The 19,845-nt window shown below is 41.3% G+C and overlaps 1 protein-coding gene and 1 long non-coding RNA gene across 2 annotated transcripts in view; one reads left to right on the top strand and one right to left on the bottom strand.

Annotated features, from left to right (window-relative positions):
* The window catches only part of PDE8B (phosphodiesterase 8B), a 226,123-nt gene that overhangs the window by 3,643 nt on the left and 202,635 nt on the right, over positions 1–19,845 (bottom strand). Inside the window, exons 13-21 of the mRNA XM_019517729.1 lie at positions 19,192–19,269; positions 17,955–18,031; positions 16,545–16,709; positions 15,559–15,604; positions 14,966–15,101; positions 12,029–12,227; positions 10,653–10,870; positions 9,839–9,974; positions 5,458–5,625 (exon numbers count right to left, since the gene is read on the bottom strand). Coding sequence (XP_019373274.1) covers positions 5,458–5,625; positions 9,839–9,974; positions 10,653–10,870; positions 12,029–12,227; positions 14,966–15,101; positions 15,559–15,604; positions 16,545–16,709; positions 17,955–18,031; positions 19,192–19,269 — 1,223 coding nt within the window. The remainder of the gene's footprint in view (positions 1–5,457; positions 5,626–9,838; positions 9,975–10,652; positions 10,871–12,028; positions 12,228–14,965; positions 15,102–15,558; positions 15,605–16,544; positions 16,710–17,954; positions 18,032–19,191; positions 19,270–19,845) is intronic.
* LOC109297730 lies at positions 1,957–19,840 on the top strand. Its single transcript, XR_002097398.1, has 3 exons — positions 1,957–2,525; positions 5,825–5,827; positions 19,828–19,840. It is a non-coding gene; the product is annotated as an uncharacterized LOC109297730 (long non-coding RNA).

The following is a 19,845-nucleotide window of genomic DNA, read 5'->3' as shown; positions in this document are numbered from 1 at the left end:
TTTTAAAAAAAAAAAAAAAAAAAAAAAAAAAGAGCGAGAGAAACAAGCCCACTGTGTGGCTATTGCTCATTACAATATAATTTGCTATAAACCTACAAACTGATGGTTCCATTTTGTGGACCCATCACAATTACTGCATTAACCTTCCACGATGCCCAGTTCCACAATTCTGGTCAGGGACCATGTCCCCATGATGCAAAGAGGGGGTAGAATACAAAATGTAACCATATTTTTTGCATCACAACTTGTCCCCTCTGCCTTTGAAGTTCTTCTGATCAAAAGGCAAACCAGAGATGTCCCTAAAGCTGTCTAGGCACATTTGGCTCCTAATACTACACTTACAAATTACTAATTAAGCTGTAAAAAGATATTTTTATTTTGATGTGCATGCAAGTCCGTTTTTAAGAGTCTGTTACAGAGTCTGAGTCAAAAGGACTTGGATGCGATATCATCTCAGTGCCCAAACTCTTAAATACACTGCCACCCAGTGGAATTCACAACCTCAAGCAAGGTGCCTTGGTTCCCTTCTCTGATGTACATGGAGAGCTAGAATCCAAGCCAGTAATTCTCAATCCAGGCACTGCAGTAGTCTGGGGTGCCTTGAGACCCTTTCAAGGGTGCTGCAGGGTGCCAAGCAATGCTGGTGCCAAGTACACTTTAAGGTGTGCAATTGTGATTTACAAGATAAACCGATAATATTCAAATAGGAATCCTTAGTGTTAAAAACATTCTGACCTGCTGTGGTTTTTCTGAATTCTTTGCAACAGAATTGCTCTATTATTTTTCTGTAGTCATTGTATGACTCAAAACTAAGAGGGGGCATGTCCAAAGGAGTGCTTTAATGCTAAAAAAACAGTTAAGAACCACTAATTGAAGCAATATGAATTTCAATTACCAGCAAGCTGAGCCAGTGGTAACAAAAAGGTCAGGTAGGAAGTGCCAAGGAAAGATAGCTGGGCCAGATCCAAATAGATCTTGTGTCTCCACTTGGGCATTCAGACACCTTGCCCTTAGAGGGTGATCCAGATCATGCAGGAAAGGTGCATGCATTTCCTATACAAAGAATGAGGTTGACCTAGCTTAGGCTCCTCCAGGCAATCCTGATTGTCTAGTCCAGTGAATCACAACCAGGATAATCTTGATACCAAAACTATCTCAGTCACATGGGGGCTATGAGTATTATAAGGATCCTATGTCCTAGATCACTTTGTAGAGAACGTTTAGAATTAGAAGAGTGGCAGGGACATATGGAGGAAGTTCTGTGATCACTGAATAATAAATACAACTAGAAGGAAACCTAGGAAGAGCTTTCCCCTGGAACAAAAAGGAAAGGTTATTACCTTTTCACCTCATTTGCAAAGAGTTCTGTGGTCAGATGACTCCAAAGACTTTTTTTTTTTACCTTAGCAGTATCTGTAAAGTGAACTCTGTTGCTTCCTTGTGCCACATCAAGGATGTTAAGGGCAGTATGTACTTTCTACTCCTCAGTTTGCTCTCAAACGCAGATGGAGAGGAAGACATTAACAGTTCCTGGATGGCAGAATGCCAGATGGCACTAACTCATAAAAAAAGGCATAGACTTCCATAGACAATAGCCTACTTTGTCAAATGCTATACACTGAAATTCCACAAATGTGACCTTGGACACCGACCTCATGGCTCTCATCCCGTGAGATGTGCAGAGATCACTGTTTAGGTCAGCCACCATGTTCTGGAGACCACTGTCAGGAATATCTGGTGGTCTAGCTACCCTTGCTATAGGTTTACTGCCTCTTGGCACAGGCTGAGAGATTTGGCACCTCCTTGTGTGTTGACATAAAACAAGGGAGGCCCAGTAGCATGGATGCCACCAGTGGCACAGGCAAATCGGGGAGAGGACAGGCAGCAGATCAGGCAAGGAATACAGGGCAGAGAGCAGAAGCAGAGCAGCAGATTGGGCAGATGAAGGGGATCAAAGTGGCACTTGAGGAGAGTGTGGACCTAATTTGTGGCATGCCTGCTAAAAAGATTGGCCTGCTACTGAGAAAACATTGTGGTGGAGGTGGCTGTCTTGTTCTAGAACTGACACCCTTAAATGCAGTTAAGGCCATTTAAGATTTCTATACCACACTGATATAGAGACCCTGTACCTCAAGTCTTCCAAGCACGTTCAGTAAGACATGTTATGTTAAGAAGCTGGGAGGGGGAAGGTATGAATGCCATATGCAAGTGATGCTTGCAATCATTCTATCATGTAAGGAAAGAGTGTACCAGCTTGAATACTACAGATCAGTCTCTTTCTAGGCAGATAGTCCTGCAAGACCTGAAGGTGATGTCTAGTATGTGGTATTAGAAAGGCACAAAAGGCCATATGCTGTAGGATTGATGGGCAGATTCTTATTGGAGCCTTTGGGCATCTCAACCTGTAGGACATGCTCTTTTAAGTGCTTGGAAGTGGTACTGTGTGCAAAGTTTCAAGAAGGTAAATGAATAGAGAATTGTTGGGGGTGGAGTATATCTGGGAAAGGAGGAGTCTGGAGATAAATGTATGGAGGAATGGGCAGTAGAAACAAAAGGGAAACATTTTGAGCAGAATATTTCAGAAGTCTTGAGGGATAAGTTTCTGAATGTAGCCCAGGGGTGGCCAGAGTTACTCACCCTGGGAGCCACATCCAATCCTCCACCCAAGTTCAAGAGCTGGAAAGCAGGGGGCCAGAAGGGGGGTGGGCTGAGCAACCTGGAGTGGAGGTGACCACCTTGCCCTTCCACTGCCAAGCCGCTCCAGCTTCCCCTGCAGGGAGTGTACCCCAGGGTAAGCAGCGCAGCTGCAGCCCTTGCCCCAGCAGCCCAGCACCTGAGCCAGCAGTCCTGGAGGAAGAGAAGGAGGGATGAGAGTGGACTTGGGACACGCTCCCCACAGGGAAAAGCAGAGTGGTGGGAGGTGTTGGGCTGCACTGTGCTCCAGAGCCACATTGAGGAAAAGTGGGCGGGTCTTCGGCCAATTTCTGGAAGGCTGCAACTACCGTGCCAGCGAATTGCACGTGGTGGCTACCATGTGTATAGCCGCTCCATTGATATGAGATCCAGTGAGAGAATGGTATGGTAGAAGGGAAAACCTACCATGGTAGCAGGCTTGCCAGGCCATAAAAGAGACCCTGTTTGGGAATATTTTAATGTAGATTATGTAAAACAATAAGAATGCACTTTTTGTCGAAAACAATGATTAAATTGAGACTTCCTGACCAGTGATTTAAATTGTGATTTAAACCATGATTTAAATCTATTTCATTTAAATCAAATCTACCCTTGTAAAACTGGATAGGATAACTTATCTCACCACATCCAGGAAACCATTCTGAGATGTTGCTGGCCCATATATTATAAAATTGAGCCAAGTGGTTTTGGAAGGATGGAGGGTCAGCACATTATCTTCTGAGTGTACCAGTAAGTTTGGTTTAGGGGTAGCTGTTCTGAATCAGGATGGTTCTATCTGTGAAATCTTTGCTGTCCCTTTGCTTGAGATACAGACTGCATTGATGAATCATAGACCAGCAGTAGCAAGCAAGAGCCTCTCTTACACTGCACAGGGTTGGTATTTGAATCTGTATTTATATGAAGGGAAAATACTTTCAAGGATTAAACAGAAGCCTTTGATTCAGTGGATGCAGGGTTTCATCAGTCCTGATGCTACAAAGCTCCATACCTTCAAATGGGAGGTCTCTGCTCTAGCTTGGACTTCCTGGGGAAAGCCAGATCCCTGCAGTCACAATGACTGGCACAGGACCACTGCCAATGCCATGAACCTCACTGCCGTGTTGGCTGCATCCAGGACAGCTGGTAGGGTTGTCTTGGCCATCAGTAGATGTCCTTGATCTCAGTGGAGCCTCTGCACTGGGGGAGTTGCCAAAAACTCCACAGCCAAATCAGCTAGACTGACATTGTTAAATATCTTGTAGGGCAGTGCCCAAGGCACAAGAAAGAACCTGTTGGCTTGTCTACATGGTACTGCTCTCTGGGTTAGCCTCTGGAGAGCACTGAAAGTATTGGCCATCTGGTGCTTGTGGAAGACCTTGACTGGCATTCAGAAAGTGACATTCAGAAGCGAAGAAAACTCAGTGCTGAGGATCAGAGCTACACCGGGGCCAGGACTGAAGGTGGGGCTTTTGGAGCCTTTATGATGGGGTCTGGTACCAGAGGACATTTTGGTGCCAGGAAGTCCACACAAGTAAGTCATACCAGTTGTTAGCTTCTTGGACAGGACCAAGGAAATGCCACTGCACATCAGGGTGATGGAGACATCTGTTCATTATGTGGTTCCATCATTGTAAATAAATATTGTAATGCCCATGGCCTTCTGGCTAACTGGGATATTAAAGAAGCATAACCCTTGAATGGCTCTGTGCTGGGTGCTATGTCCCTTATGCTCCAAACTATGAGTCTCAGTGCAAGGTGGCACCGGCATATAATCTGGGTCTCTTCAAGCCTCTGCAGAAATCCTTTGAAACCGAGAAGTCTTGGGTCTGGGGGATGGTGCCAGGGCTGAAGCTTATGCTGTCCTACAACAAGGGACTTATTTGTCACCTGTATGGGTTGAGAGGTGTTGGGAGTAGCTGTTGAAGTTGTGAGTCTCCCTCAAGCAAATATACCTCGTGTGCCCATCTGAAGCTCAAATTAGGCCCTCACGGGAAGGGCATGCCCTGAGACCTGGAGATTAAACAGGTCTGGGTAAGGCTGTGTGGAAGAAAGGGGAACCACCCCTTCCTACACATCTAGCAACTGCAACCTGCCAACCAAGAAGGAAGGAAGATAGCTCATGTCAGTGGTGAAATCCAGGGTAGTAGGGCCTTGTGGCATGGCTCTGTTTGTGAGGGTGGAAGGCAGATACCTACTGGCACTGAACCAAAGCCTCAGAGGGTTGTAGGATGCCCCTAAGCAAAGAAAAAACAAGAAAATAAACTCTTCATGCTTCTCAGGAACCCACACAAAATGTTCGGGGTAGGTTAAATGCCATTATCTGAAGTGAAACTTAGGAAGGAAAACCTGGGCTCCCACCCCTATTCTTTTTGAGGCTACCAGAGGACCTCTATCATACCTAGTTGACTTGCATCTCATTTGAAAAACGGAACTCTCCAGTACTAGAGTGTAACTGACTGTGACTGCAGAGACCAACAATAGTCTTAGGCAGCCTGGGAAAGTAAAACAAAACAAAACGAAGCATACAAATACTGTCCACAGTTTCACACCACAAACAAAATTAGCCCCACAGGCAGCATGTTAGCAGTAGTGGAAGGTGTCAGCCTGTTTCTCTTTTGCATGAAATGAGTACTTGCGAGAGTAAGACCAGCTGTGAAAGTAAAGTAAACCCTTATCTTTAAACTAAAGATCTACTCCAGCCAGAATATCATAAAACAGCAGCTGGTATCCATGCGCTTGTATGTGATGTGACAATCATTCACTCAAATAATACAAAATTCATACCTGTGTAAAATATTCCTCCGAAATTCTCCCAGCCCATTCAATGCAGAGTTCTAGAGGACGACATGGATTTGCTACATCTGCACACTTAATCATCATGCGCTTGATCAGTGTTTGGTTATCTGGAAAATTCTTTACGTTGGCTGTACAATCACAATCGCTGCCTTCGCTCTGTAATAGAGAATCCGTCAAGGTTTCGTGGTCACCATCAGCAATAACAAGTATAAATACATTACTATTTAATTCCTTTCTAATGCACTTCTCAGAGTACATCCTGTTTACTTAGATGCACAATATTCTGGGTAAAAAAACAGGTTAAGCAGAATAGGGAGAGAAAATAAAGTTCCTTCTATGTGCAGCAACTTATTAGGCAGTTGTAATTACATCACCATTACCTCCAGTACGGTTTGGGTAATTTTCAGAATTAGCAGTGAAGTCAGCAATACAATAGTCTCAAACTTTTACTCCTCATGAACTCAGGAAAGAGTTGTGCTGGTGGCTTCTGATGTGGACAGTGCCCACTGGACTATCAGTCTCATTGCAGAAATATCACTGTAAAACCATGAGTGACCTAGATTTGAATCAGTATTTTGGGGGTGAAACAGCAGCATTTAGATTGCTACATGTGCTTCCCTTTTCCAGATCACAAAAAAGAGCTTAAAAAAAAGGAAGGGGTGGGGGGGTAAGCTGAGGTCTAGAAACTTTAGTTTATATTTAGGAAAAAAAGGCAGAAAAAAGAAAATATGCCTGAGGCCTTTGAAGAGCAGACCAGCAGAGAGAAGATCTCCTGCAGGTACATGACATTTTTATCTTTTGACACAGATGCTAACTCCCCATGCCTGGGCTTTGGGCTGGATTTTAAGCTACAGAGCTGGAACCACTATGGCATAGCTACATTTCAGACAGCTCAAAAAGTCACCAGTAGGGAAATATAAGAAAAGAGGGGGTAATTTGCAGTAGCTTTCTACTTGCAAGGCAATGAACTGTTGAACTGCTCTGGGGAAGTGCATAGAAGAGATGGAGCATTTGTGACACATCTGCTATGAAGCCATCTTTTGGCCCTTTTGCAGCTTAGAAGGGCACAGGTATACTATATTCCTTATTGAGTAATAAAAGGTGGACACCTCAGCTCACTCTGGCATTAATGCTACTCGCAAAATAATATATTTGTGTAATTTTGTCCTCCTTTCTGCTGCTAAATTCAAATCTGAGTCAAAAATTGAACATAAATACTTTTTACCACCAGTGCCGAATTAATGTCTTTGTGGTTTATGAGGAGATATTTTTGCAGTGACTCTTACCAATGGGGGCATTAATCTTCCAACTTTATGTTTAACAGTTAATTCTTCTCAGCATGGGTAGTCCAGCAAAGAACTGCCCAATTAGACCTGCCTCCTAACTGCTGCCCATAATCAAAAGTAGGAAAAAGCAGTGTTAACAATAAGGAATAGGACAAACTGCAGCCAGGAAAAGCTCACTCTATACTATCACTCTTTTTGCATTGCAGTTTTATTACTCTTCAAGCCTTTTTCCCTTTATACAATAGTCTCCGCTACAAATGGGCAAGATAAAAGAGAGTGAATCAGAGCAAATGCTTTTTATAGCTTAAAAATGCTGATTGTAGTAGAATATATAGGAAGCATTTACATGTACATCAGCAAATGCCAGAGGTTAATGTGATTAAAGGGAGTCTATCAAAAACAAATCAGGGATTTAGGTACCATTGAATGGGACCTGTACACCTAAAATCCTTCAGACATTTCTGGATCTTCCCTACGCCAAGTCAGTTATTGGAAAAACATAAAGCCCTAAAAGAAGTGACCAGGGGGAAGGTGGCAGAAGGAGGGGGAGTGGGGAGGAGGGGGTATAATCTATTACACTTTACAGATTTCTCATGTGCGACCTACTTTGGAAAGACTTTTCAGAATGATTCCAGCAACAACAGTGACCCAAGCCAGCAAGCTGAAAAACTGAAAATCTAAATTTGGACGTATGGTTTGGATTCAATAAAGCCATGCAAACTGGGTAATTACTTTCTGCAAGTGGGGAGGTGGCTCCACTACATAATGCCATACTGAGCCATTTGTATTAGTGCTACAGCTCTAAAGATTAGTGTTGCTTAAACCGTTTCTGAAGAAGGCAAGCAAAGTATTTTAATCCTGAACCTATTAAATTCCATTCAATCTTCCTATTTCCGCTAGAAAATGACATACTTCAGCTGAAAATAAAAATCCTGTTCAGTTGGTTGCTACTATCTCCATGATAAACTAGAGGAAGAAGCAGCTCTGTTTTTGAAGATATATAGACCAGCCATGTACAGTCTAAGAGTGTAAGTGTGTCTAACCATCTACTTCCTATCCACCTATTACTGGATCCACGAGTATTATCCTGCAGCAGATTCCCAGGTTACTTTTAACCACTTGTCTCTCTCTTCTTGGGTTTGCAGATTCTAAGGGCTTCTAGCCCCCCTGGCAAATGTGACAAAACACAGGGAGCATGATTCTAGTGAAGGGTAACAAGGAGTAAGATGGCTAATATTATTAAAATAAAGATCTGTTGTTTTTCCCAGCTACATTCCTGCAGTCAGGGAAAGGTCTTTACTGCAGGTCAGATAGTTTCTACAGAGAAAAATCATGTTTGATATCTATTCGTGTTACTAAACAGATGGGGATTTTTAAGATTATGAAGTAGAGTTTGGCTTTCTGCCTAAATATTAAACTAGATCTCTCTACACAAGAGTCAACTTTCAAAAGGAGAAACCCATTCTGGGTAGGAAAGGTTAGTAACTATATATAAGTAACAAAGGAGGTTTGAAATTAAAACCAGACTACAGAAGGGCAATTGCTTGTTTATTCATGAAGGCAAAGATGCATATAAACATTAATACATTTAGAAAACACAATGGGTTATTTGGGATGGAATCCATAGTAAATACATTGGATCAGTGTACCCCTGGCAGCCAGACATGGAGCAGTGTACCCCTGGCAGCTAGACTGGACACGGAGCAAGGGCAGAAATGGGGGAGGAAGGGAGTTGGCATGTGGCTGGACGTGGAGTGGCAGTAGCCACCATCTGTAAGCTCCCCCCGCCCCTCGCATCCAGCTGGACTTCCCCTGCCCCTCGCATCCAGCCATCCTAGTACCCTGTAGGAACTTCTCAAGTAACCCCAGTTGACAACCCCTGCATTAATGCAATCTCAGAGCTGCCACTTTTGGGGGCCAGAAAAGTGTAAATGGCAAACCAAAAGCAAAAGGAGCCATTTGATACCAGGGATGAACCATGAACGTACCCATATGCAAATAGAGAAAAAGCATGAGAAACTGCCTATTATATGCTTTTCTCATTTATTTCCTCAATTAACTTTGTTTCCTTTAAGCAGTGGTATAAGCAGATTATTTTTGAGTGGGTAACAAAATTATGAGGAAGTTGGTGGCAGTTAATTCTTGGGGCACAAAACCAGTACTTGACCTTGAGATGAGACAATGTGGGCAAGAGGCACCAGACTTCAATTCAAAGATCAGGGCTTGACTGATTATCTTCAAGGGATTACCAAGAAACTGGCTGTGTTGGATTTTGGAGTATGGGGACAAATAACAGGAGTAACAAGAAGAACGTGTGAAGACAGCAGGCCTCTGGTTCAGGAATTTCTCACTGGAGTTATGAGCTGTGCTGGGGAAGCCTCTGGCCAGATGACTGGCATCTTTTGTGGCAAAAAAATAGAATGATGCTAAATAGAAAAGGTCATAGTGTTGCTCAAAGGCTCCAAAAACTAGTTTCAGTGTAAGATACTTAGAGCAAAATTGTCAAACAGTGTCTTACACTGTAAATGTGGAAACTGGACATGAGCCTGATGGCTCATACAGAAATTTGGAATACAATAGTTTTTTGGTGATCCAGCCTATGGGCCATATTTTGCCCACCCCTGCTGTAGACACGGGGATTCAGCAATGTTTGGTGATGGGGAGGGGCTTCGTTTGCACTGTGCAGGCTTTCCTGTGCTGCGCCATGCCATGGACAAATGGGTTTGCCCATGCTGCACCATACTGCGGCCAGAGCTTTGTCCATGCTGCACCAGGGCTGGCAGAGAGAAGTGGCAGTGGTTGGGTCCTTGCATTGTCCCACATGGCTCCTAGTGGGTCATTCTGGCCCACTGCTGTAAAACAGTTGCTGACAGGTAACTTATACTGTAAGCTATTTTAAGCTTTTGGGGGGCAGGGTCAAGCACCATGTTCTCTCAAACATCTATACTACACCAATAGGCAGTATTTGTTCTCAAGTCTATTTGTGGTGTTTCAAAATGACCATAAATGAAAATAACACTTTAAGTTTTCTTGAGGTATAAATGGAAAAAGTCCCTTAGAAGCTTCCAGCTGGGTCACCTTACATTTGAATTAGTTTCCTCGGATGCCATGGACTTATTGATGCTATTCACAAATTTGTTCACATGCTCAAAGTGCTTTGTCATCTCCGTTGCCAAAACCATGTCAATAACAGCTTGTCGCAATGTCCGATAATGGTTCCTAAAAGAGAAAAAACTGTTTACTCATCAGGTGATAGTCAGAGTTAATTCTGGCTTTCTCTGGACCTTCTCACCAAGTTTATAAAAGGGAAGTTGAGACAGACATTAAACATAAAATGGGTTAACTGGAAAGTAACAGTAACTGTGGTTGCATCCTTATTATGCTCAGGTGTTTTAGTGGTTTATGGATGTTTTATGTAATAAAATACAAATCAATAAACACTACAAGTTACTCTTAAAATACCAGTCTTAAACTGAATTAAGTGGGAATAGGAAGTCACCAGGGCACTCACAGAAAAAAATCTTAAAATAATTAAATTTAGGTTTACTGCATACGCCTCCCCACACCAATGTGATCAATTCATGGAATTCTGCACACCAGGGATCCTAGCAGTGTATTTCTGTTACACCTCCCATTATCTGGGAGTTGATTTGTTTTATTTTAAACAGTAACATACCCCGCAATACATTTCCAAACATTACAAGGCCTGGAAGACTAACATGAGGCATAAAATTAAAACATAAAAAAAAAAAGTTTGTATTAAAGTCCTAGGATACCTTAATGATGAAAAGGGTTTTATTAAAGTGGCATCTTTAGTGTCTGAAGGTAGTTCTCAATCTACCTAAAGCTTTAAAAAAATGCCCCAAATAAAATAACATATGCCACAAGCAGACCAACCTATCAATATTCTTGAAAATGTTGCACTTGTTGTCTTTAGCCGTGAGCTGGAATGCCAATGCTGTGTGGTGACTTTCCAATACAGCAGTGTCATTATAAAGTACAGCTAATTCACTGCCTGCATTGCAGAGGAATGAGTTAGTCCGTCCTGGGTGATCTACATCATGAATGGTGGCAGCTATTAGTGCAGCCACCTCGTCTAAATGGTCCAGGCTTCCCTATAAGAATGAGTAAAAGGATAATTATTTATCACATAATGAGCCACAATAAAAACTGATCATCTTTAGCATAATTACCAAGTATGTATAAGCTCCTTGGGGCATGGCCTTTGTCTTTTTGTAAGTTTCCCACTTACTGAATGTCAAGAGCATCTGCTGTTTCCACCTATCCATTGCTTCCATGAAGCTTTCTTACACCCAAGCCATCTCTTTTGTACAGTTTTTGCTTTAGATGTTGTTCTATATAGCATACCAGCCTGAAATGAGACTCTAAGCTCCTTCCAAGGGAGTTCTGCTTTGTGTCTGGCAAGGAATTGTGTGCACATACAATACGTATCCACATGCACATACAGTTCTACCAAGAATGACAGTAGTAATAATCTTAAATATCTGTTGAGGAATTAATCAGATATTTCTGCTATAAGTAATAAACTGAGATGTGGAATTTCCATTAAAAAATAATTTCAGTATTTCTTTCAGCTTATTTTGACAGGTGAATAAAATGTGTTTTGGAGTAAGGAAACAGAAAAAAGCCCCATATTGACTTTCTCCCTTCGCTAGAAAAATTGGTGTAGATCCCATTTTTTCAAAGAGTAAACAAAAATTGTTTTGTAATTGATTCTTTTTAATTCCTCTGACTAAAGAAACATTTTAAAGGAAGGAAATAGACAGGATCATGGTAACTAAAGCTATTCTATTCATCACAAAATCCTTGTTGGAAAGATAATGCTTCATACCATCAGCAGTTGTTCTACTGCTTGGTATTCTTACCTGTAATAAACCCAGATGATTTTCTTAATTGCTGCCTCTTTATTTCTAGATTTGCTTCAGGAAAATCATTAATACACTTATAAAAGGTTTGGAGGGTTTTTCTGTTGCTGCTATTTAGGGGGTCTGATCCTTCCTCATGTAATTTCATTACTCATATGAATAACCCCATGGCTTTGGATGAAACTGCTTGCACCAGTGGGACTTGCAGACATGGTGGGGTCAGGGATCAGAGGTAGGGAACATTATTTAAGTTGCTTTAACACCCAACTTTCAAGTGGCTTACTTGTAAAATAAAACCGTTATGGCTGCAACTATTAATAGCTAATAGCCTGCTTAAAATGTATTTAAACAGGTGTCAAACTAAAGACCGTTCAGGGAATATTGTACCTTAACTCTTTCCTTTCCAAGGAAGAATGCTGTAGCATGTAAAACGTCTGCTGCATGTGTGGAGTTATGGTATGCATTGGAGGAGTGGTAGTTGGCTTCAATCACCTGGAACCAGGCTCGTACTGTTGCTTCTGAACAGTTTAAAAATTCAGAGACCCCAAACCGGGTAAAAACTTTTAAACCTAGATAAACTAATGGCCTGGAAAATAAGTGAGGAAACCAATATCAGTGAAAATAAAGCAAATTCAAGAGATACAGACATGCACAGAATTTACAATTTTCTAAACATCTCCCTGTCTAAAAAATCTGTTCATGGCTCCTTCTAATATGTTTTAATAAAAAAGTGAAAACAACACATATTCATAATTTCTTAAACCCCTGGCCAACCAGGGTAGTTACTAAAGTTTCTACCATCTTTTCAGATGTACCATATTGACTCAAATATAAGACAAGATTTCCCCCCCCAGTCAGCATGGGAAAAAAAGCTCCTTGTATTACATTTGCATACAAAGAAACCTCATTAAATACATTGTTTATCATTAAATTGCTGCCCAAAGCAGCATGTGCTCAGTAATGGAAACCAACTATGAAGTTGATTAAATGCAGCCAACATTGAACATGCCTGCAAACTCAAGGAGTGAGAGAGAGTTGGTTAAACCTAACCTGGGAATCTGCTGCAGGACAGCATCCGCCAATGATAAATAGATGGATAGGAAATAGGTGGTTAGATACACCTACACTCTTAGACTGTACGTGGCTAGTCTACACATCTTCACACAGGGAGCTGCTTCTTTCTCTAGTTTATTGTGGAGAAAGTGTCGACCAGCTGAAAAGGATTTTTATTTTCAGCTGAAGGGTGGCATTTTGTAGCAGAAGTTGGCCCATACTGGGTGGCAATACAGATTTTTTAAAATAAAATTTTGTTTCCAAGGCCAAATCAGTTCTGAATTAAGTTCCAAATTTTGACTGAATCTAAATCATGAACCTCCTGACTATAGACTAATATCATGCACAGTTTATATTATATATAAGTAGGTGCCAAAGTGCTGCTTAAAAGTGTGCTTATGGAGTACCTGTGCTAAAACTTGCAGTTTCAAAAAAGGTCAAATGCATCTATTCTGGATGAACTGAGCCTATGGCAACCTGCAATCTTTTGTTTAAATAGGTATGTTTATTTCAAAGTCATTGTTTTCAAATTTGTCCCTGACTTCCCATGTGCTCAGGGACAGTAATGTGGAGGAGGGAAGCTGCAGGGGAAAGGAGTTGGGTGCAGATGGCAAGGGGGCCACATGACCCCCCTCCCCAGATTTATTTGCCCTGCTGTAATAGTGGGAGGGGAGTAAATTCAAGACAAACCCCCTAATAATTAGATTCTATACCTGGAAAATTATAACAAATTTATAAATTGTCCATATATAGAATCTAATTATTGTGGGGGGGTGTCTTATATTCAAGTAAGTGCAGTAATGTAATGTCCTATGAAAAGCACCACAGAGTTATTGGAACATTGACTTTTGTGATTTTAGTTCAGGTCTCCTGAGTTTTGGTATGTTTTTATAAAACCCTAGCTTCTGATGACCTAATAACCAAGAGAAAGAAAAAAAACTCCTGAAAACATGAGCCAAGTGTATCTGACAGGCTCAAAAACTGAAGGCAAATAAAAATAATCAAACATTGTTTAATTAATTAATAGATTTTCTGACTTCTAGGGACATGCCCCATGACTTGAATGTTTGACTGTTCAAGTTGATAACACCCCCATTTCATCTATACTTCTTGAGGGAGCTTGGAGTCTTAAGTCACTCCTTCCCTATGTCCTACTTACACTTTTCATGTATAAGCATTGCCAGTCTTAGGAGCACAAGACCACTTTCAGGGAAGGGCCAGAATTCCCATCTACTGTTTAGCAGCTGAACAATCTATATAGATGTTAAATCTAGTCAAGAAGCAATTGCTGGAAGTTAAAGCCAGATAAATTCAAATAAAAAATAAAGCACATTTTTAATGTTGAAGGTGATCAACCCCTGTGGAAAAATACCAAGGGAACTGATTGTCTCAAAACTCAGCCTGGATGCCTCTTCTGAAGATATTCTTTCAAACTTTTTGATAGGCATGCCAAATTAGCCCCACACCTCCCTAAGTGCTACTTTGATCCCCTTCCTCTGCCTGAAATACTGTGCAGCTTTCTGCTTCCTGCCCTATGCTCCCTGCCCAATCGGCTGCTCTACTTTCCATTCCCTGCCTATCTGCTGCTGTGCTGCCTCTCCCCTCTCTGGTCTCCCTCATGCCATACACAGAGGCTGCCCATACCACTTGCAGTGTGTACTACATCTCTGCTTTAGTCAATACAGGACTACCTGGACAAAAGTCTATGGCCAGTATCATAAAGGAAGCCAAATCTAATAGTCCCTTCTGGTCTAGAAGATCTATTTATCTGATGAGCCCAGTGCTGCTTTATCCCTTCTATCTATTTTTTAAAATCACTAATTCAGAGCCACAATAGTCCTAGAACTTCCTTTAATAGGGGGTTACTATTTTTAGCATGACTATGTGCAGCCTCCAGATCCAAAATATACCCCAGATGCTCTGTGGAGTGGCTGGTACAAAAGGATGCTGTGGGACATACAGGAAGTACGGACAGTAGATTGTTCCAGAGAGAATGCATATTTTGATAGGGAGTAGGAACAGCTAGGGGTCAAAGTAAATTGATGGAGAAAGAATTCCAAAGGGGATGTTCAGAGATGGCTAGGGTGAGGTTTCTGAACTGTAAAGCATGGACAGCCTGAATTTTTTTTAACAGGTTAGCAAAGCAGATAGGTATCAACACAGAGATCAGTGAAGGGACTCTCAGAAGCTTTTTGAAAGAACTATAGCAAATAAATAGTGAAACCCATTCTTTTAGCAGCTTCATTAAGGGTACACAGACAGCAGACATGCCTTTTATTTGTAACAGCCTCCAATTCAAAAATGTTGAAGTCCCAGCTTTCTTCATTATCAAGCAACTGTGCAATACAGGGTGGAACATCGTTGATTGCAATTGGCACTGAAAGGTGACTATGGCTCTGGTTCATGTCTGTCAAAATGGAAATTCAGGAATGAAATCAATTATGGTTTTTACAACTTTATTCCAACTTGCAGGATCCTTATTAGAAACTAACGCCTCAAAGCATAATTTAGGTAAAATCAGATACTGTAGCATTTTATAGAAATTCATCTTTTTTATAGTCAGTCTGAACATAAACCAAAAGGAAAAATCAGATCAAATCAAGTAAATTTTATGGTCATTTATCTGGATAATATAGTTAATTCTTTTTCAGTCTTATTTTCTAAATTGCTCAGATACATTATTTTCATTGCTTGAACCTGTTTCAGCTCTGAATGGAGACATTCTAACACTTGCTCTTAGATTATTTAGACAACCATTTCCAAAAGCAATAAATCAAACTATAAATTAGCCTGGAGCTCTATGCCAAAGTTAGCAATAAATGAAACACTGCACAGGCAAAATAAAGTTTACCATAGAAACTTACTCTTAGAAAATACATACTCATTTCCTGACAGTCTTCTTAAGCCATCCTGAAATAAAGGAGGACACTATAAGATGTGGGAAACCATGCAACATGTATACCTCATTTTCCATTTTTAAGAATATGTTGCAGTTTTTCAGAAGAATTAATCTTGGATAACTAAAACACTCGTCATATTTTAGAATGTGCCTTAAGCACCTTGCTTCTTTTTGAGTGTATCAGTTCAGATGTGGATTTGGGTACCCCTAGGTTTTAGTTGTTCGAACTCCCCTGCCCCTGAATTGAGAAGTGTTCAGCTACCATATGTGTTTTTAAAGTGTGTATTTCTAGATTTCAGGGACAGTCCAGCTGTAACATTTTTAGATACTACCCTCCTTTAATTCCTTCTCATTGACTGCTTCATATATTTCCACAAAACACCCAGTGTGTTTGTTTATAGGGTTTGCAGTGGCTAAAAGGAAAAAAGAGAGAGATTCCATTAAGAAATGCAGCCGAGGTTTGGTGTGGAAGACAGTCTGGGTACTGCAAGAGGACTGAAACAAGGCACTCTTCTGAAGTCAGTTTTACAGTTCTCATCTAGTAACTAAATGGATATGGTGTAACATTTAATTATCTTCTGTTTAATTTTAGCAATCAGGGCAATGCTTCCTAAACTGTTAGAGGAATGAGAGGCAACAAATTAGGTGACCAAGGTGTGTAGTTTCTCTTGGAACTGTAATGTCACCCTTGTAAGAGGATCAGTGTATCCAGCCAGCTGTTTGAATAACAGCAATGGTTACCACCTTGGTACTTATTAATGCCATTCAGATGAACTTTCTTGTTAAGAGTAAAATATAAAGTTAAAGTGAAACTGAGTGACAGTTACCATTCCCATTGTCCAGATACTGGGGCTGGTCATTTCTCTGTCAGTCAGATGGACACAGAGCTCCTCTTACATTAGTGCAGCGAGTGGAGGCAGTTTAATTTTCAATCTTTCTTTCTTTACTCACAGTCATCAGACCTCCAACAAGATCACTTGTGTGAGGATCTTCATCTTTGGTACCTAGCTGGGGGGAATAAAGTTCTGTTGTCCGTAAGATTTCCAGAACTCTGTCCAAGGCCTCTGCTACAGTGACAGGGCTGTTCTCCTGGGCAGCATTGATTATGTTAATAACCTGGGGGAGGAAGAGTGAAAAAACAGGTTCTCTCTCATGTTAGTACAAAGTTGTCATACTCAGTGGATTGTGTTATTACTCATTTTGTAGTGAGAAAGCTTGATTTCCTACACGGTTCTTAATTTAGAGGAAAAAGAGAACATCGAGGGGCAGGGGTGGAATTTTATTTCCCTTTGATCATTTAAGGAGCAATTTGGTTTTTATAGCTATCTAAGAGCCATTTTTGGCACAAGCACACAGGCAGTAATTTTATTTCCTGGCAGTATGGACATGTAAGTAAGTGGCCATACTACATGTACAGCTTGAGCATGCACAGCAGGCTACTTGCTGGCTGCACACATACATGATTACATGCCCCTGCCCCTTGCAGATGCACGCTGGTATTCATGGCCTGAAAACATAGACAGCCCCAAACCCACAACTGCCAGGTGTTAGATACAGGGAGGAGGATATTCTAGGCTCTCCTCATACAGAGCGGGTGTAAGCCTACAGTTCTGCCTTCCTGTCAGAGCGTGCTAACCACAATACCAGAGGCAAGGGATTTTGCAGAGTCTTCTCTAGCACTCTTGAAGCTGGCCCCTTGGGCCACCCAGAGATGGAGATATGTGGGAGTAGGAGGAAGAGAGCAAGCCAGAGGGTATATGGTTTATATGGCTGCTGTTGCCCTGGAAAGAAGCAGCTGAGCTCTAGCCTGGCACCTTGATCCTACTGAGGCATATAAGGGGCAGCAGGCTGAAGTTCAAAAGGAGTGCCAGAGAATGGACTAGATTATACCTGATTTCTGGAGGGGTGGTTAGCACTCTGTGTTGGGAAGTCAGAGAGCTGCAAGCTCAAATCCCCTCTCAGCAAAGGGGACCTAGAACCAGGATTTATAGCTTCCTGGGCAAAATCCCTAACTATACAGTGACCAGGGCTAAAACACGGGGCAGACCTCCTTCTCTTCATTTTTGTTCCAGTACTTCTATACACATACATGGTGTGCAGGCACAATTACAGACTGCCTACCTGTACATAAGTGCCAATAACACTAAAAAACTGCTTTGTAGGTAACATCCCAGGTGTTCTCTCTCTCTCTTTCAAGAGATCCAAAGAGGAGACTTCTTTTTATAAAGAGCAATTAAAATTAAGATACAATATCTAAAGACCTTGTGTTGTAAATAGAATGGCGAACCATATTTTCTGGCATGGATAGCTCCAAACTCAGAGTTTGTGTTCTGTAGTAATAGGCAGTAATAACCACCTTACCTTTGTGATAGGAGCTTCTATTGTCATAGAGTGGATTCTGGCCATTGATGAATATCGGCGATTTTGTAAACTTGGGGCTGTGGTTAAATAAAATACAGAGAATTTGACTTCAGAATAATTATCACTTTACATTCTGACATTGCACAGCATAGAGTGTGTATTTAAATAACAATCCTGTGAGTCACTGGTGCAGGAGTGCTTTCATAAGGAAATAGCGGTAGGCTATCATTGGTACCACCCTTCCTGTTGACTCGGTTGAATTTACTGGTGCTTTCTATAAGGTGCATCTAAATGGTAGGGAGTACTGGCAATCCTCTTCTCTTCTTCTTTGAAAGAATCACTGCTGTCAAAGCAGTTTTGTGCCTAAGGCAAGGCTGCCTTTCTGTTTGTTTTACATTTTTCTTCATTTTTCTAGCCTTAAGTCAAGTGAGTAGCCCTTCCCTACTACTCCTGCACACCTGAAATGGCCTTCCTGGGAGCAGGTCTTCCTCTGTATTAGGAAATCCTACTCATTAGAACTTTTGTCTCTTGCTTGACTCTGCTTTTTGTCTCTCCTTTTTCCTGTGGCTCCCTGCTGTCTGTCCCTTTCCTTCAAAAAGTTTCTCATTCCTGTTTCACTTCTGATTTGTGACAGTCTTCTTGCAACCCACCTCCCCTGTTTTCAGTCAGTCTCTGATCCCTCACTCTCTCTGCACTCTTTTACACCATAGACCTTCTACCAATCTGCCTGCCTGCAACCAAACATTTAGATCCCTGAAAAAGATGGCACTGTGTGTACATTTGCAAAAAAGCAGAAAGCACAATTATCCTTTCACAATGAAGTACAAGGACTGCCTACAGATGGGATATGCAACAAAAGTGCTATAATCCTAGCCAGGAGCAACATGTGCTTCCTGTAGGATAAAGGAGATTCTCCCTATCTGTACACTGGTGAAGATGAACCAGAAGTGAGAGGGTACAAAGGTTGGCTGTGTGACATTCTGCTCCTGGGCAGGATCTTCCTGATGATGTATTGTATTGCAGCGCTGATGTCTATGCTTGCAGCAGCACATTCCAATTCAAACTAAAGGGATAATGAAAGTGATATAAAAAGGAAAGGGGAGTCAAAGGCCTTTCACACATCTCTTCAGCAATAACTGTATAGGATTCTGCTGCTGTCAATCTTGTTCCTGTTTAAACCAACTCCTTTGGACTGCTCTGGGAACTTCCTTATTTTTCTTGAGTTCTATTTTCTTACCATCACTACTTCGAGATGTTATTGATTTGATATCAGTTGAGTCTTTCCTCCTGTTCTTGCATCTGAAGGAGTGGGATGCTATAAATAGAAAATGAAAGATTTAACATTGTGACAATAATCAACATTTCTTTAGCCTTGCCCACTGAAAACCTAAGCTTGCTACAAACTTTAAAGAAACTATCTCCACAATCCCCATTATACAAGATAAGGAAGCTGAAGCACCGACAGCTTTAGTGGCTTGATCAAAATCAACCAGCAAGTTGTTGTATATGAAAGACATGTTACCAGGTCTCCAGACACTTAATTCTGTTTTAAGCACAACACTGTCTACTACACTGCACCAAACTAAGATTGCCACAGGTCTTCATTTCTTTTTCTTTTCTTTCTTTTTTAACTTGCATTCTAAATTTGAAGACAGATGCAATTACTAAGGGTGTGCAAAGCTTCAATTGCTGATTCAATTCAGAGAAGATTCGGCTCAATTCAAAGGCCGAATCATTAAATTCAAATCAAATCAAATCAGGAGACCCATAAAAACCTCTGAATCAATTCGAAGCATCCAAATTGATTCAGAAAAAGGTTCAGAAAAAGATTTGGAGATTTGGAAGGCTGTCTTACAGGGAAACAGAAACTGAGAAGAGGGAGAAAGAGACC

The sequence above is a fragment of the Gavialis gangeticus genome, unplaced genomic scaffold (genome assembly GCF_001723915.1).
Source record: "Gavialis gangeticus isolate Ggan-Ray unplaced genomic scaffold, GavGan_comp1, whole genome shotgun sequence".
NCBI classification, from domain to species: domain Eukaryota; kingdom Metazoa; phylum Chordata; order Crocodylia; family Gavialidae; genus Gavialis; species Gavialis gangeticus.
This window is presented reverse-complemented; position numbering and strand designations above follow the sequence as displayed.